Below are 18760 nucleotides of genomic sequence, written 5' to 3' on the forward strand. Positions count from 1 at the left end.
GGAGGCTGAAGTATAAGGAGCGCTATCCTGCTGAAGATTTTCCCCTATCCTGTGGCTTGTTATGTAATGTGCAGCTTCAATGTCATGATACCTAAGGGTGTTGATGTTGCCATTCACTCTGCAGATCTCAGAGCCAAACCCCAAAACTATGATTTTCCTTCACCAAACTTGATTGATTTCTGTCAGAATCTTGGATCTATGCTGGCTCCAATAAGTCTTCTGTAGTATTTGTGATGATTAGGATGCAGTTCAACAGATGATCCATCAGAAAAATCTACCTTCTGCCACTTTTCCAAACGATCAACTAGAAGTCAAGTTATGATTTTTTGCTCCTACAACAATTTGTTGCTCCTGACAAGACTTTTGTCAGATGCATCGTGGTCATGCTCACATGACATTAAAGGTTTTCATCACTAAAATCTAACATCTTTCTCCCTGTTTTAAAGGCATACCTGTTTAAACTTATGCTTTTCTGAGCATACACACAGATGCTATCTGTCAGATGGCATGCAGTGTGAGCATTCAAATAATATTAAGAAGTCATTTCAGAATGTCATTACAAACTAAATCATGCAGAAACTTACATTTGAGTTCATTTCTGCGCTGTTTCTCCCACTTTTTGGGGAGGATTGTTTTGGCTCAAAAACAAATTTGGCCCATAGTGATTGGGCAATCAGTGGGTGTGTTCTGGAACTATTTTCAAGTGTAAGTCTTATTTACTCATACCATGGAGGTCAAAACAACGACAACACCAAGATACTCGCAACATGAATACATGAACTTTGAATTGCTGAGATATTACAAATATAATTGCACCCGTACATTCACTCACAGAGAGACTTTAAATATTTGCAGAATACATAATCAATGTGAACAAAATATTTAGACAGATTTTAGACAGCAGTCTGTTAAATAGGTGAAACAAGCTACAGCATAAAAGAATAAATGGCTCAGATTAAAGGCAAAACAAAGCATGAGCATTTTCTTAAAACTACAATTAAACCAAAAGACTGTTAAAACATGAGATATTTTTTATTATATGCGCCCTGCGGGACAAAATGTTATCCGTATGTTTATTTGGCTGTATATAAACCTTAAGATCTGGACTTTTAAACTTATCAGGTGTGAAAAATGTTACGCAGCAATCAAGCAAAAATCAAATATAATTCTTTCAAAAATTAAAGATAAAGATCCTAGCAAGGTATCAGTACATTCATTCTAATGGGTTTTAGTCTTACCTTCTGCTTCACGAGGGCTCCAGTGGCCGGATGGGGCGCAGGGTCTGGGGGACGACGAGTTGGAGGCGTACTGCAGGAGCACTCCAACTTCAGTGCATTTGTCACAAACTGATCCCACTTCTCTAGGAAACCAACAGAGAGTCGAGGTAGCAACTTAGACACAGCAACACCACACAATTATTTTAATAACCTAAAAATAAATTTTTTAGATTTTGCAGTTGATAAAAAAGCTTTGGTAATGACAAATTGGGCAAGGAGGATTCTCAGGAACTTTATCCTGTAGAAATTAAGTGCACTGTTGTATTTTATAAATCTGATTGAACTTTTTACAATATACATATGTAATATACAGTTGAAGTCAGAAATTATTAGCCCCCCTTTGAATTTTTTTTCTTTTTTAAATATTTCCCAAATGATGTTTAGCAAGGAAATTTTCACAGTATGTCTGATAATATTTTTTCTTCTGGAGAAAGTCTTATTTGTTTTATTTCGGCTAGAATAAAATCAGTTTTAAATTTTTTAAACACCATTTTAAGGTCAAAATTATTAGCCCCTTTAAGCTAATTTTTTTTATAGTCTACCGAACAAACCATCATTATACAATAACTTGCCTAATTACCCTAACCTGCCTAGTTAACCTAATTAACCTAGTTATGCCTTTAAATGTCACTTTAAGCTGTATAGAAGTGTCTTGATAATATCTAGTCAAATATTATTTGCTGTCATCATGGCAAAGATAAAATAAATCAGTTATTAGAGATGAGTTTTAAACTATTATGTTTAGAAATGTGTTGAAAAAATCTTCTCTCTGTTAAACAGAAATTGGGGATTAAACAGGGGGGCTAATAATTTAGATTCAACTGTATATATAAAGAGTTTCGATGCAAAAACCTTTAAGTGCCATTTAAAATTTTCTTCTAAAATAAGCATTTATCAGATAACCTTTTATTAGACTCTTGTGCGTAGGTTGAGTAATTAAATTTTTAAGTGCTATTAATTGGTTTTCCCTTGCCTTTAATGTGAAATAACTGAACAAATATATAGGAGGTTGAGAAAAATGCTCATTCTAGAAGGAAAATTCAGACAGAATTATTAGCCCGCCTGAATTACTAGCCTCCCTATTTATTTTTCTCAAATTTCTGTTTAACACATTTCTAAACATAGTTTTAGTAACTCATTTCTAATAACTGATTTATTTTATCTTTGCCATGATGACAGTAAATAATATTTGACTAGATATTTTTCAAGACACTTCTATACAGCTTAAAGTTACATTTAAAGGCTTAGCTAGGCTAATTAGGTTAACTAGGCAAGTTAGGGTAATTAGGCAAGTTATTGTGTAACAATGGTTTGTTCTGTAGACAATCAAAAATATTTAGCTTGAAGGGGCTAATAATTTTGACCTTAAATGGCTTTTAATATATTTAAAACTGCTTTTATTCTAGCCGAAATAAAACCAATAAGAGTTTCTCCAGAAGAAGAAATATTATCAGACATACTGTGAAAATTGCCTTGCTCTGTTAAACATAATTTGGGAACTATTTAAAAAAAGGACAGAAAAAATTAAAAGGGGGGCTACTAATTCTGACTTTAACTGTATATACAGTCGCCGACAAAAATATTGTCGCTTATCTATTTTGTAGAAACACCTGCTATTGACCTGACTTTTAATTAATCAATTGATGTTAGAAATAGATCATATGAAAAGCAAAAACCCTCCCAAATGATGTTTGATGCACTGAAATAAATTAGTTTCACTGAAAAAGAATTTATCATTTAATCAAGACAGAAAGGTCAAATTTTGGCACGACAAAAGTTTTGTTGCCTATACAGAAATTGAACAAATTTACTGCAAATACAAAAATATGTCAGCAAATTAAGTAGTGGTGCTGTGAGATCCAAAGTTAATATCTTGTATGACTTCCAAGAGCTTGAAGGACTGCATCTATGCGGTTTGGCAAGGATTCATACAATTTATTGATGAAGGCATCCGCAATAACAAAGAAATCAGCCTTGAAAGCCTCCCAAAGTTCATCAATAATCTTTGATTTCGTCTTCCATGCTTTCTCTTTCATCCTACCCCACATATGCTCAATAATGTTCATTGCTGGGGACTGGGCCGGCCAATCCTGTAGCATCTTGATCTTCTTTTCATTGAGGAACTTTGATGTGGAGATGGAAGTATGCGATGGAGCACCATCCTGCTCCAGAATTTGGCCTCTTTTATGGTTGGGAATATAAGAGGTAGCTAAAATTTCTTGGTATTTTAGACTACTGATGTTGCCTTCCATCTTGCAGATCTCTCGAACACCCCTATACTGGATGTAACACCAGACAATGCCTTTCCGCCACCAAACTTCATTGTGTTCTGGGTTGAATCTCAGATCCATGCAGGCTGCAGTAGGTCTCCTACAATTTTTAGGGTGACTGTGGTGTAATTCAACAGAAGATTTATCTGAAAATCTGGATCTTCAGCCTTTGAATATCAACACTTTAGTCTCAGGGTAAATCTTAGGCATGTTTGCAGAGGTCTAGTTGCAATTGATGTGAGGGTCTAGTGTACTGGGGTTCCTTTTATACACATCTGAGACCTAATTGATCCATTATTAATCACAGGTGATATGACAAGGCTACAACACTTACATGTCGTTGCAAAATTTGACTCAATGGGCTTAACCAAGCTGGAAATACTAGAATACATTTTGACAGTTTCGTTTTGCACTGAAACAGTATTACAAAAGCTGTTGAGATTAAAAAGAGCCATTTCTTTTAAAAACAAATCTTGATTAGAAATATATTTCAGCAGCACTTCAGGTCAATTTGTACATAAGTGACAAGTCTTTTTTCAGGGACTGTATATTCACACTTTTTAGCATTTCGTAAAGTAGATTTACATTTTCCACCTACAGTAATATAATTTTAAATCAATAAAAAAAAATTCTAAATTGATTTTCCAAAATCAAATCCTAAACTTCAGAATTAGTAACTTAATTAACATTTTTTATTGTGCACATTAAAGTATAATGTGAAAGAATCTTTGCTACGAGAGTTTAATTAACAAAGAAAGTGCTTGGTTTATATCAATAAACTGAGTTAAACATGCTTTTGCTACAAGTTCTTTTCACCTGTCTAAGTAATGGCCTGTGAGGGCAGGAAACCACTCCAGTGTGAGCGAGTTTTGGTCTTGCGCTGTTACTCGTGGAGGCAGAGGAACAGGAGCTGGTTTACTGCCAGGTCTCCAAGACTGGTAGATCAGATCCAGGTAACAGTGCATTCTGGCCACCTGGTTCAGTGTGAAGGAATCTGTGCAGACGTCATCTGTACGGGACCAAAATCAACACAAAAAATGCTCACTTTAAATGTATTTCTAAATATATTTTCTGTCCAAATCAGCACAAATAAAAAGTATTCTTAAAGGAAAATTCCACTTCCAGACAAACTCATTTTACCAGTCACTTAGAGATTTTGAGTTTTTTACAAGTTTTACCATGGTACGGCAGCAAAGTCAAGCTAAAGATGGTTTTGACAGACCCAGATATCGACTGAATGGATTAAAAAACGGTAAAACTCTCCTGTTTAACTCTAAGCAACTGTTCCAATACAATTGGAGTGTTTCTTTGCTCATGCAAATTTAACTTAATTATTTTAATCATTTAATTTAACAATATTGCAATTGAAAATGCAAAATGTAATAAGTGCAATTTAAACACTACTACCTACTCTCATAAATGTACTCTACTCTTTAACAACAGGGGAAACCACTGTAGATCTATTTTTCCCCTTCTTAACAAATTTCATCACTTACAATAACAAATTCAGATGTGTTTTCTTGCATTCAAAACAGCCTAAAAGGAATTACAGAATTGTTCCTAGCCATGTTGATCTAGAAGGTGTCAAATTTAGTTCCTGGAGGGCTGCAGCTCTGCGCAGTTTAGTTCCAACCCTGCTCCAACACACTTACCTGAAGGTTTCAAACAAGCCTGAAGGACTCAATTAGTTTGATCAGGTGAGTTTAATTAGGGTTAAAGCTAAACTGTGTAGAGCTGTGGCCCTCCAGGAACTGGATTTGACACCTATGTTCTAGAAAATAACAACTTTTCATTTTCCGTCGGTCTTAGTACACGATATAAGTACAGAAAAGTCAGGTTTTAAATAGAAAAATTATCTAAATTCTTCTTTTTTTTGGCAAGATGCTAATGGTCTAATCAGATTTAATGATTTATGCTAAGCTAAGCTAAGCTAAAGGTGATTCCACCAGACCCAGAGATCGGCTAAATGGATTAAAAAATGTCAAAACTCTACTCTACTTATTCTAGGGGACTATTGCAAACAAAATTGAGTGTTCCTTTAATTATGCAAATTTAACTTAAAAATCAATATTGAAATTGATAAAGTTAAAATGTAAAAATTGCAATTAAAACACAACTACCTACTCTCATAAAACTACTCTACTCTTTTCAAATAAAAACAGGGCAAACCGTGTAGCTCTATTTTTTATACCTCCATAACAACTGACAACATATTAATTACCAAACGCTATCGTGTTATCTTTTATTCAAAACGTCTGATGTTTGGGAATTTAAGAGACAGGTTTAGTTAGTAACTTTAGCAAATCATATTGACGACAGACTGTGACTTATGACAGATTGACTAAAACAACATTTAAAACTTTTTTTATTAAAATATATTTAGTTGTAGTGGAAAAAATTTGTGTTTTACCTTTTACACAAAATTTACGATTTTTGGTTAATATTGCCATTTCCACTGAACATTTCTTTTCAATTTGATACCTCAAAATGTAAAAGTAAGGCAATTGAGAGCTGAGGTATGTCCTAGATCCTAGTCAAGTCAGTCTAGAAAATAACAACTTTAAATTTTTCGTCGGTCTTGGCACACAAAAAGCCCCACATTTTAAAAACAAAAGCTATCTAAACACTTTTTACATTTTTTTTTAGTAGGATGCTAATGGTCTAATCCGATTCAATGATTTAGGCTAAGCTAAGCTAAAGGTGATTCCACCAGACCCAGACATCTTCTGAATTTAACTTAAAAAACAATACTGCATAAAAAATAAAACGTAAAAATTGCAATTAAAACACAACTCTACTCTGATTAAAATAAAAAACAGGGGAAACCGCTGTAGCTCTATTTTTCCCATTCTTAACAAATGACAACACATACAATACAAAAACATGCTGTCATGTTATCTTGCATTTAAAAGTGCCTGATGTTAGGGAATTTTATGAGATAGTTGGTAACTTCAGCAAATCATATTGAAGACAGACTATGACTTAAACAACATTTGAAATGATATTTTTGAATACATTTAGTTATAGTGAAAAAAAAGCCTCAACTGAGTTTTTCCTTTTACACCCATTTTACACTTTTAAGCTCATATTGCCATTTCTACTGAACTATTATAAATATATGATACCCCAAAATGTAAAAGAAAGCCAATTGAAAGCTGACGTAACTCTCACCAGCATAGCTCATGTAATTGTTGAAGGGGGTGTTTGTAAAGTGCCGTCTGCCGCAGGTGTCATTGCCCGGCTCAGGATCGCTGCAGTATTTGTACTTGGGTGTAGGATTGGTGTCTGCACACAGATCTCCCGTCTCAAGCGAGGGCTCGGTCTCCAAGCAGGCATCATTACAGGACTCCACCTCTGAGATTCCCCTGAAGACATGGTACAGTCCCAGGCTGTGGCCAATCTCGTGGATCATGGTGTGAGTGTGGCCAAACGTACCATAAAATGAAGGGTTTAACACAATCCCACCTCAAAAACAAAAAAGAGTGATATTGTAAGCATCAATTTTTTAATTTGATACCCGTTCATTTTTAAGCATCTTTGGAAAAAAGATGACACAAAATAACACAATCCATTCTCAAACGTGCTTTTCCTTACTTATAAGTTAAATAAAAATCTTTGCTTTAAATGTTCCATGGCTTTGACAATTTTTTTTTTCTTCTGGGTATTTTTTTCTACTTTTTAATATGCTTTAAACTGCAGTAAAATAAATAAATGAATAAATGAATGTACTGCATATGACTCTAATTAGATTGCTGTTAGTGATGGATGCACATGTTTTTTTTTATTTACCCAAATGTGTTAAAGCTTCTTTATCCCAGGGCCAAGTGGCCACACCAGCCACATCTTCATCAGATGAGTTAGCAAAAAAGATGTTCAAGTGTGTGGATCCATCCAAATTCAAAACTTCTTTCAGCTCCTTTACATTCATGTAAGCTCTGTAGAACAACAAAAAATATATATAATTACGCATTTTCCTCCAAATTTTGTATTAATAATTATTAATTCCATGATAGTTATTTGCTACTATAGTATCTTTATTATTAAAATAAAACAAATTTTCTAAATAACACGCTGCAGAATATATATAGTATGAAAAGTAAAACCTAAAACAATAATACATGTGTAATACATATGTAAAAAATAACACAGATAAATGAAATAAAATAAAATCAAATTTCTTTTTTTAATTAACACCAAGGCCTAAAGCATAGATCTAATATAATGTTAAAGGTGCTGTATATAAGTTTTTGACTCTTCTGAAGCATAAAAAATACCATAATATTTAAGAAACATCTTAACTGAACACTCATTTATCTAAACAATGCAGAAGTCAGATATTCGTGCCAGAACGTCTGTCTTTGTTTTGGTTCTTTTAACACGCCCAATGCCAGTTTAGCCAATTATATTTCAGCACCCCAGGTTGCCTTTGTGGAAAACAGCGTATTTCATTCATTCAGTCAGAAAGGCTCCCAACATATGTGTCTGCGTCCGAAATGCGACCTCTGGTGGATGGTAACAGCCTTCGAAATGAGACGCAGATTCAAAGTTCCACATGAGGTGGTTATCAAAGAACGTAAACATTAGGTGAGCAGGTTACATTGTATCCCTGTGTCCTAACAACACGCTGCGTGTCGAGATTTGGGTTGATAATTTGGCTGTTTGCATCGGATGAAACATGACATAAATTTAAATACAGCCATTCAGAAGCACAGAATAGTGCACTTACTGCACTCCAGCGAAATGGTAAGGTTTATAATTTAAATAATACATATTAAACCTCTTTAACATTATTAAATATCAATGCTGAATCACTGATATGTGTTGGTTTGCATTGAGTCACAGCTCTAAAGGTCAATTTCAAACAGTTCATTTTATTTTCAAGATCTGAGGTGAATTATCTGCTGCTGCTTTCAGTAGTATGGCAATAAATGTCATGTAAAATGGCCTTCAAACTCACATTATTAGCATTTACCCACTGAATAAAGCACATGAGGTGTACCTGAGGTGATCATTGTCAGTTTTCTGTTGTTCAGCTGAAAGAAATAGAAACGTTTGTTGATATGTTTCTATTATATCAATTCGAGGTGTTGGTCAGGCCAAAAACTCTTTTTAATATGGAAAATATTCCTTCTATCGCATGCAGTTGCTTTTATTTAGAACACGACTTGAATCAGCCCTAAATCAGCCTTTAGGCTTGATAGTCAGGCACGCTCCTGCTGGTGTCGTCAATCTGGCATCCTGGGCTTGCTTGTGTTTCGAACCAGGCGTGCAATATGTAGTTAAACCACTGGGTGTCAAACTTTTATACTGCACCTATCAGCAATCGATTTTTGCCCAAACTGCTTATTTTAAATTTGCCTTTAAATAACTTCAAATATACTCAAATCACCTCCAAAGCCACCATATATCAATCCAATAGATCACCTTTGGAAAACTGGAATAAATGATTCACAACATCAATTTGAAGCCAACAAATAGGGTCAATATTAAGGCTACACAATATATCATTTCAGCACTGACATCGCAATGTATCTGCAATCTGCAATAGGGATGCAATGTTGAGTTGGGATTATAATTAACCAGAAAATACAGTTCAGAGCATGTGATTTGTGGAGTTATGGCAAAGTTTAACCCTATACCAGTGAAATATATATATTTTTTATTTGAATGTGTTTTTAAGATCTGTGACTGTGTAAGATATTAAGCAAATTTAAACCAAGAAGCTATTAGGTTTGAACCTTTGACAGAGATTATCATTAATTTATTTTTCCTCTGCTAAGACTATGATTTATCAAAGGTCACCACAGCGGAATGAACCAAAAACTATTCCAGCATATGTTTTACGCAGCGGTTGCATTACCAGCCTCAATGCAGTACTGGAAAACACCCATACACTCTCACAAACACACTCAAACACTATGGCCAAATTAGTTTTATACAATTCATCTATACCTATATGTCTTTGGACTGTGGAGGGAATTGGAGCACCTGGAGGAAACACGGGGAGAACATACAAACTCCACACAGAAATGCCAACCCAGGCCCAGCCGAGGCTCGAACCAGTGATCGTTTTGCTGTGAGGCGACTTTAATACTGATCCACCATGCCACCCTGACAAGGATCAATGGTTTTTAATTATTTATACAATGAAGATTATCAAGTGTTATTTTACATATGATTACAATATTGCCTACAATAATTTACCACCATCAGTCAGACTACGTGTACATCTATTTTTTGTCTTCTACGTTTTACTGTCAACATTGCCAATTGTATATTGTCGTGTTTTTTGGGAATATATTGTTGTATTTTGCACTGTCGTTGTATTTGCACTGTCTGTATTGTGCACTGTCTGGAGCCAGCACCTAAGCTTTTCACTCATCATAGCACTCGTGCTGCTGATGATGTCAGAGTAAAAGTCATTTGATTTGATTATTACATTTGTGTACCTGAATACTGTTCCACAGAAAACCATAAAACACAGTTTATTTATTTTGTATATTTGTTCTCCATGGTTGTGCTCTTAAAAATATTTTATGCATGATTCATTTACCTACAAAATTATCCCAAATAATCTTTTCGAATAGAGTTATGAGTCAATGTTGTGAAATGGCAGAATAGCGCTCCTTCTCATACTTCAGCCTCTACATCAAAGTTCCTAAAAGCAGAGAAGGTCAAGGTGCTCTAGCGTTGGCCAGCCGAGTCACGAGATATGAACATTATTGAGCATGTCTGGGGTAAGATGAAGGAGGAGGCATTAAAGATGAATCCAAAGAATCTTGATGAACTCTGGGAGCCCTGCAAGAAGGCTTTCTTTGCCATTCCAGATGACTTTATTAATAAGTGATTTAAGTCATTGCAGAGATGTATGGATGCAGTCCTCTAAGCTTATGGGAGTCATACAAGACATTAATTCTTTTTCCACTGCACCATGCCCTTATCAGGGTTTCTGCAGGTTCCCCCGAGTTAAATTTAAGACTTTTTAAGACATTTTTAAGACCATTATGAATGAAATTTAAGACTCATGAAGGGATAAAGGCTAATGAATTTTTCAAATGGCCCAGACGGAAAAGATTTTTAATTGACCTATCAAAAAAAATATTAATACTTAATACATTAAATAATACAATAATACTTTAATAATAAACAATTAAAATATTTTAGATTCTATTTCCTTTTTTCCAACATAAACTTTCTTTAATATAAAAAAATGAACAAATGCTTTAAAAGTTTTAAAAACTATAATAAACTAAATCTATGCACAACAAGCTGTCCAGGTCGGTGTCCTCAGCAATAAATACATGAAGAACTTTTAAACAAATCTTATTGTGGGGAAAAAAATTTAACCATTATGATAAATAGAGTTAAAAATTTACCTTTTTAAATTAATTTTTCAAAAACCAGCAGACTGAGGAACAGCTTTTTCCCCAGAGCTGTCTCCCTTTTGAACTCTGCCCCTCACTGACTCTTTTGTTTCCCCCCAATACACCCTCACACTCCTCTAACTTATATTCCTCACAATCACTGCACTATTTAACATTTGCACATTTAAATTTGCACATATTCATTGCACTACATTGCACTGATTCACTTATTTGAACTGTACATACCCACTGCACATGGACATTTCTAATTATGTACACACCCACTGTACATATACATTTGTAATTATGTTTATCTATTTGCACACTCCTGATTATTAATAGCATCCTGTACATTTATTCATTTATTGTAAATCTCTGTTCATAGCTAATACAACCTGTATATAATGTTGATAGTACATCCATCTGTAAATATTAACATAGTTTTTCTATAACTGCACTTTATAACTTATACCTGTATCCTGCACTTGCTGCTATTGCACTGCTGGTTAGACCTAAACTGCATTTCGTTGCCTTGTACTTGTACATGTGTATTGACAATAAAGTTGATTCTAATCTAATCTAATATTTAGTTTTAGTTTTATTGAGATGATTGTTGGTGATTGTATGGGTTTTGGCCAGATTGGGTAGCAATACATGAACAAATATTGCACAATATTTCAGTAAAATTTAAACTTTTTAAGGCCTAAAATTTGGATTTTGAGATTTAAGACATTTTAAGAGTTTTTAAGACCCTGCAGAAACCCTGTTTAAATTCTTTAGTGTAGATTATTTCTGTTATTACTTTTGTCTAAGCAAAGTTAGACCTTACTGTCTGTAATTAATTAAAAATCAAGGCATGATCATATTTAATTTTGGTAAAATAAACATAATCTAGAGGCCTTTGCCTTTCATATAAGCCACTTATGATACCAAATGATCAACTAGAAGTCAAGTTATTATGTGTTGTTCCTAAAACTTGGATAGGCGACAAGACTTCTGTCAGGTAGTGTATACAAAATACAATGAAGTATTTTTTATAATGAATAAAACACATTAGTCTCATGACAGATATCAAGAAAATAAGTGAAGAGCACGCGTATCTGTGGATCTGAGGAGATGTGTTTTGAAATTTACTGGCCCTAGCGAGGCTGTCACACAGAGTTTGTATTTGGAAGGGAACCCGAGCCCCGTCCTGCAGCCAGCGCTGGGGTCAGAGGGCACTGGCCCTGTCTAGTTAGGAATGCATTGTGTCATTTGGATAGTCCCAAACACGGCCCCCTTAAAACGCTTATTATTTCACCTCCAACACTCTGGGCATGTTATTCCCATGCAAGCCTGTTATTTCCCCTGCAGTGATAACTGTCATGCGACTCAAACAAAGACAAGTCTCTCTGAAGTGATGAATGCTGGCTTGCTGGAGACGTACATTTCCATAAGTACAACAGCATGTAACCATGCATATATTCATATTTGCGCAGACGTGTAGTATTTCATATCGCCTAGCCTCCTCCAGTCTTTATGGGAGGCCTCGCTTAATTTCTCTCAAAACATTTGCCTTTTGAAAAATGCTGGAACAGGCTTGCTTTCAAATGTAGTAAACACCCACCGCCACTATTCAATGAGGAAAAAAGGCCTCATTCCTCACCTTAAGAGCAACATCTGCTAGCCAGTTCACCGCGAGGACCAATCAAACAAGGTATCTGTTGTCATGCTGCTAAACCCCGGGTTAGCCGAGACATTATGAAAATGTATGTATTACTTTGTAGTGCTTTTTGATGTATTAACCTTCTAAAGAAGACGCGGGCTTAGGAGACAGGATGACCATTTCCTGGTATTTATTTTCTCGTAAGGCTTATACCGTGGCACTACGTCTTGTAAAGTCATCACTCTCTGTCATAAAAGAGAAACACTAGAAGCCTCATGACAGTTCAAAAGGGTTCACAGTTCTTTGCGCTTAAACTACTGGACTGCGTTTCCAGTCATACACAAAAATCTATTGCCAAAGTATGTAAGTTGTTGTATATCTCACTCTTGAAAAAAAAATACCAATCAGACACAACAATTTTAACGCTTGTTAGAACTTTATGCATATTTACATACAGTTGAAGTCAGAATTATTAGCCCCCGTTTATTTTTCCCCCAATTTCTGTTTAACAGAGAGAAGATTTTTTCAACACATTTCTAAAGATAATAGTTTTAATAACTCATCTTTAAGAACTGATTTATTTTATCTTTGCCATGATGACAGTAAATAATATTTGACTAGATATTTTTCAAGACACCTCTATACAGCTTAAAGTAACTAGGCAGGTTAGGGTAATTAGGCAAGTTATTGTGTAACGATGGTTTGTTCTGTAGACTATCGAAAACAAATATAGTTTAAAAGCTTATAATTTTGTCCTTAAATTTTTATTTTTTTTTTAAACTGCTTTTATTCTAGCCGAAATAAAACAATAAGACTTTCTCCAGAAGAAAAAATATACTGTACAAACTACATCATGTCTTCTTAGCCCAACCCCACCCTTAACCCAACCCTCACATGTAACCAATTGTAATTTGATTATCAAAACACTTAATTATGTGTGATTTATAAGCATTTTTTTATGACCCACAAGGTTAAAATTAACTGGTACTGCTATACTTCTGGGGACATTTGGTACAGACACTAAACACACAAACGTGTATATGTATATATACACACTCAGACGAGCTGGTCTGAGTATTTCAGAAACTGCTGATCTACTGGGATTTTCATGTACTACCATCACTAGGGTTTGCAGTGAATGGTGCAAAAAATATCAAGTGAGCGGCAAGTCTGTGGCCGCAAATGCCTTAGCGATGCTAGAGGTCAGAGGAGAATGGCCAGTCTGGTTCCAGCTGATAGAAAGGCAACAGTAACTCAAATAACCACTTGGTACAACCAAGGTCTGCAGAAGAGCATCTCTGAACTCACAACACGTCCAACCTTGAGGCAGATGGGCTACAGCAGCAGAAAACCACACTGGGTGCCACTTTTATCAGCTAAGAACAGGGATCTGAGGCTACAATTCGCACAGACTCACCAAAATTGGACAATAGATGATTGGAAAAACATTGCCTGGTCTGATGAGTCTCAATTTCTGCTACAACATTCGAATGGTGGGGTCAGAATTTGGCGTCAACAACATGAAAGCATGAATCCATCCTGCCTTGTACCAACGGTTCAAGCTGCTGGTGGTGGTGTAATGGCATGGGGGATATTTTCTTGGCTTCACTTTTGAACCCATTAACACCAATTGAGCATTGTGTCAACCCCACAGACTACCTGAGTATTGTTGCTGACCATGTCCATCCCCTTATGACCACAGTGTATCCATCTTCTGATGGCTATTTTCAGCAGGATAACGCACCATATCATAAAGCACCAATCATCTCAGACTGGTTTCTTGAACATGTCAATGAGTTCACTGTACTCAAATGGCGTCCACAGTCACCAGACCTCAATCCAAAAGAGCACCTTTGGGGTGTGGTGGAAGGGGAGATTCGCATCATGGATGTGCAGCAGACAAATCTGCAGCAACTGTGTCATGCTGTCAGTATGAACCAAAATCTCTGAAGAATATTTCCAGTACCTTGTTGAATCTATGCCACGAAGAAGTTCTGAAGGCAAAAGAGGGTTCAACCGGGTACTTGTAAGGTGTACCTAATAAAGGGGCCAACAGTGCAACAACCAAGCAACCATTCGCAAAGAACACATCTTTGCATCTGAAAATGCAAGATGGAGCACTCAGAAATGGTTCTGCCATGTTGCCGTTGTCATGTCAACTTGATTCACAGAAGCTTGAAGCTCTTGCCCCACTTTCGAGATTCTCTGATTGGTCCACTCCTGTGCAACTGGCATTACTGAGCACCACTGCATGTAAAATTTGAAACTGAAACTTCTCATGTACTGTATACTAAATAGACTGGCGTCCCTTAAGATCTCCTACCCTGAGAGATTGTCTCTTTTGGCATTCACAAAAGGAGACCACCACCAAATGTCAGTCTATAGTGATTCATGATGTGGCTTCAATGGTTGTTCTGCCAGTGTCACCCACTTTCCCTACTCAGCAGAAAACCCTCAAATGATCCTGAGCTGCGTTGTGCAATACATGACCACCGATGCCTGCATACTTTGGCTGGACAAATGCATACTTTGGCCTGCTGTTTTTGTAGTAGGCCTACGTCCACATCTGATTCATGTTGTGTTTTGCTAAGTGAGCCAGTGGATTAAACTTAATTGAACTCAGATTAGCTGGTGTGACCTACAGTAGTGGAACTTTTATTAAAGCAGAGGCCTGTGTTTTTTAAAAAACATGCTCTTTTTTTACTTACTCTATAGCTGACTTACTCATCCCACCATGAAACTTCCTGACCTCTTTTTCCCCTTCTCCACAGCCAAAAAGCCAGCCAAATATTTTCATAGGAAATAATGAAATTCCTGAAATTATTAGAGGGAAACCTTATATCATCTGTTCTCCTAAGATTTGTCCCCTGAGCTGGCTTCCACAGTTTCACAAGCGAACCTGCCGGCTTTTGATACTGCCTGATAACACTTTTTTTCTTTTTTTCCTTTTGTTTGTTTTCATTTTGTTTAAAGGATAACGTCATTCTTAGTGTATGTGTGAGCTGTACATGTAGAGTATAGCTACACGCTAAGACACACACACAAACTCAGGCCCTTAGGGGTTGGCAAAGATCCAGAATTTGTCTGTTTTTCTGTCCCATACATGAGCTCAATTGTCTTGTTTTAGCTGCTAAAGGTTAAAAAATTATTAAGGCAAAAAAACAGAAAAAAAAAACAAAGAAGGTTCAAAGAAGGTTTTAGGACCAAGCGGAATCATTTGCTTTTTTAAGACAGCATCACAATCATTATTTCTAATCACAATAATTACAATTTACAGTAAAACTTACAGTAAATAACATGTAATTTTGGTTGTGAGAAAGATTGTAAATTTACAAGTACACTGTAAATTAATGACAATTTACTATAAATTTACATTAACTTACTGGCAATTTTGGTTGCTGGTGAAACTGTAAATTTACAAGCACACTGTAAATTACTAATTACAATTTACTGTAAAATTTAAAGTAAATAACTGCTAATTTTGGTTGCGAGTAAGACAATTTACAAGCACACTGCAAATGAATAATTACAATTTACTGTAAAATTTACAGTAAATTACTGGCATTGTTGGAATCCAGTAAGATTATACATTTACAAGCACACAGTAAATTATTTATTACAATATACTGTAAAATTTACAGTAAATTACCGGCATTGTTGGTAGCCAGTAAGACTGTAAATTTGCAAGCACACTGTAGTTTAATAATTACAATTTACTGTAAAACTTCCAGTAAATAATTGTCAATTTTGGTTGCCAGTAAGACTAAAAAATTACAAGCACACTGTAAATTAATAATTACAATTTACTGTAAAATTTAAAGTAACTTACTGGCAATTTTGGTTGTAAGACTACATTTTTAAGCACACAGTAAATTAAAAATGACAATTCACTGTAAAATGTACAAAAGATATCTGGCAATTTTGGTAATACTGTACATTTACAAGCACAATGTAATTGAATAATTAAAATTTACTGTAAAATTGACAGTAAATTAATGGCAATTTTGGTTCTCAGTAAGTCTGTAAATTTACAAGCAAACTGTAAATTAATATTTGTAATTTACTGTAAACTTTACAGTAACTTACTGGCAATTTTGATTGCTGGTAGACTGTAAATTCACAAGCACACTGTAAATTACTAATTACAATTTACTATAAAATTTACTGTAAATAACTGGCAATTTTGGTTTCCTGTTAGACTGTAAATTTACAAGCAGACTGTAAATGACTAATTACAAATTACTGAAAAATTTACAGTAATTAACTGGCAATTCTGGTAAGACAATAAATTTATAAGCACGCTGTAAATTAATAATTACAATTTACAGTAAAATTTACAGTGAATAACTGGCAATTTTGGTTGGCAGTCAGACTGTACATTTCTAAGCACACTGTAAATTAATAATTACAATTTAGTGTAAAATGTACATTAATTGTATTGTATAATTAATAAGTACAATTGTATTTTTAAAAATACCAAAAAATGGTAATTATATATTTACAGTGTGCTTGTAAATTTACAATCTTACTCAAACAAAAATTGCCAATAAGTTACTTTAAAATTTGACAGTATTTTTTTACAGGCTGGCTATATGGACACACACAGCCAGACGTCACAGCTGATCAGTTCAGCCTGCCTGCGCTTCGAGTAGTGTGTTGACGCATTTATATTTAATTCCTATTAAATGCGTGATTACAGCTTCATCCATTTACACTCATGTATTATTCATCTGAATCAGTGCAGACGGCCTTACGACCAGATGTACCGAGTGCATTTTTTTTTTTGTTGCGTGGAGCTGCTCGGGGCGAGTTGGCATGGCAGTGTTCGCCAGTTGGCGGAGAGGGCTGTAATTTTCTCTGATCTTTTCATCAGCTCCAAGTACATAAGAGGAGTGATCAATCATCTATACAATTAGCATCACGCACAACCAGGCGTGAAGTTCACAAGCTTGCGGAATAATTTGTAGCTGACCTCTATGGGAATAATATAATTCACAGACAGTTACCATAAAAATGGGGCTAGAAGAGAGGAGGATGTGTTTATATGCGAGGTCTATAAAAGATGAGGGCTGTCTGATGGATGAGGAAGAGGGAAATTAATGGGGAAAGAATACAGCAGCGCTCGTTTGGTCGCTGAATCATTTTCGTTAACAATGTTTTGTTGGAAATAGGGTGAAAACTAAATAAAAAGAGTTTTGAATGATAAAAACTACGACGAGAATCTATGGTTTTCTTCAGAAGAAAATAGATTTTCTATTCAGTTGAAGACAAAATACTTAGCCCTTGTGTGAAATTTTCATTATTTTCAAATATTTCCTAAGCAATGTTAAACAGAGTAAGGACATTTTCACAGTATTTCCTATATTTTTCTTCTTCTGAAGAAAGTCTTATTTCTTTTAGCTTGGCTGGAATAAAAACATATTTTATTTGATATTTTAAGGTCAATAGTATTAGCTCCCTTAAGAAATTAGTATTTTTTGATTGGCTACAGAACAAACCACTGTTGTTCAATGAATTATTAGATCAGGGGTGCCCAAAAATGTTCTTACAAAGGGCCAAAACCAAACTTGATTGAGGGCCATGGGCCGAAGTTAAATTTACCAAACCGTGTTACATGAAATTTGCCATGGGTAATTTCAATGTTTTTTTGCTAATATTTAAAAATAACTAAACAAAACGTTGCTTTAAAACATATTAAATAATGATGCAGTATAATTGTTAACATTTTATACTTTACTTAATATAGTAAAAACATAAACAATCCCATTTATTAAACAATGGAATTCATTGTGAAATACACTAGCCGAGCTGCCTTTGCCTTGCCTTGATTTCCCTTGATGTCTTGTGCATCTGTTAAGTGACAATATTTACATTTTAAAAGTCTGATTCACTTACAACATTTAAACGAAACATTTAATTTTAGTTTTGCAGCCTCTCAATTAAACAAAGAAACAAAAGGTTACATTTAATTCGAAATGACGTATCTGTTGAATGCATTCGCCTCAAACCAACTTTTTGGGTGTTTCCCAGTGTTGGGTTGCAGCTGGAAGGGCATGTGCTACGTAAAAACATATGCTGGATAAGTTGGCGGTTCATTCCTCTGTAGCGACCCCAGATTAATAAAGAGACTTAGTCGAAAAGAAAATGAATGTTAGACTATTGCACTTTATTTGTGTTGTCAACATGCTCGTGTTTGTATAGGCC

The 18760-nt window shown here is 35.1% G+C and overlaps 1 protein-coding gene across 1 annotated transcript in view; it reads right to left on the reverse strand.

The window, feature by feature from the left end:
- Window positions 1–18760, reverse strand: part of pappab (pregnancy-associated plasma protein A, pappalysin 1b) — a 207548-nt gene that overhangs the window by 152454 nt on the left and 36334 nt on the right. The window contains exons 3-6 of the mRNA XM_056458692.1: window positions 7337–7482; window positions 6719–7012; window positions 4364–4556; window positions 1239–1360 (exon numbers count right to left, since the gene is read on the reverse strand). Of these exons, the coding sequence (XP_056314667.1) occupies window positions 1239–1360; window positions 4364–4556; window positions 6719–7012; window positions 7337–7482 (755 nt within the window). The remainder of the gene's footprint in view (window positions 1–1238; window positions 1361–4363; window positions 4557–6718; window positions 7013–7336; window positions 7483–18760) is intronic.

This window comes from Danio aesculapii, chromosome 5 (assembly GCF_903798145.1).
Source record: "Danio aesculapii chromosome 5, fDanAes4.1, whole genome shotgun sequence".
Lineage (NCBI taxonomy): Eukaryota > Metazoa > Chordata > Actinopteri > Cypriniformes > Danionidae > Danio > Danio aesculapii.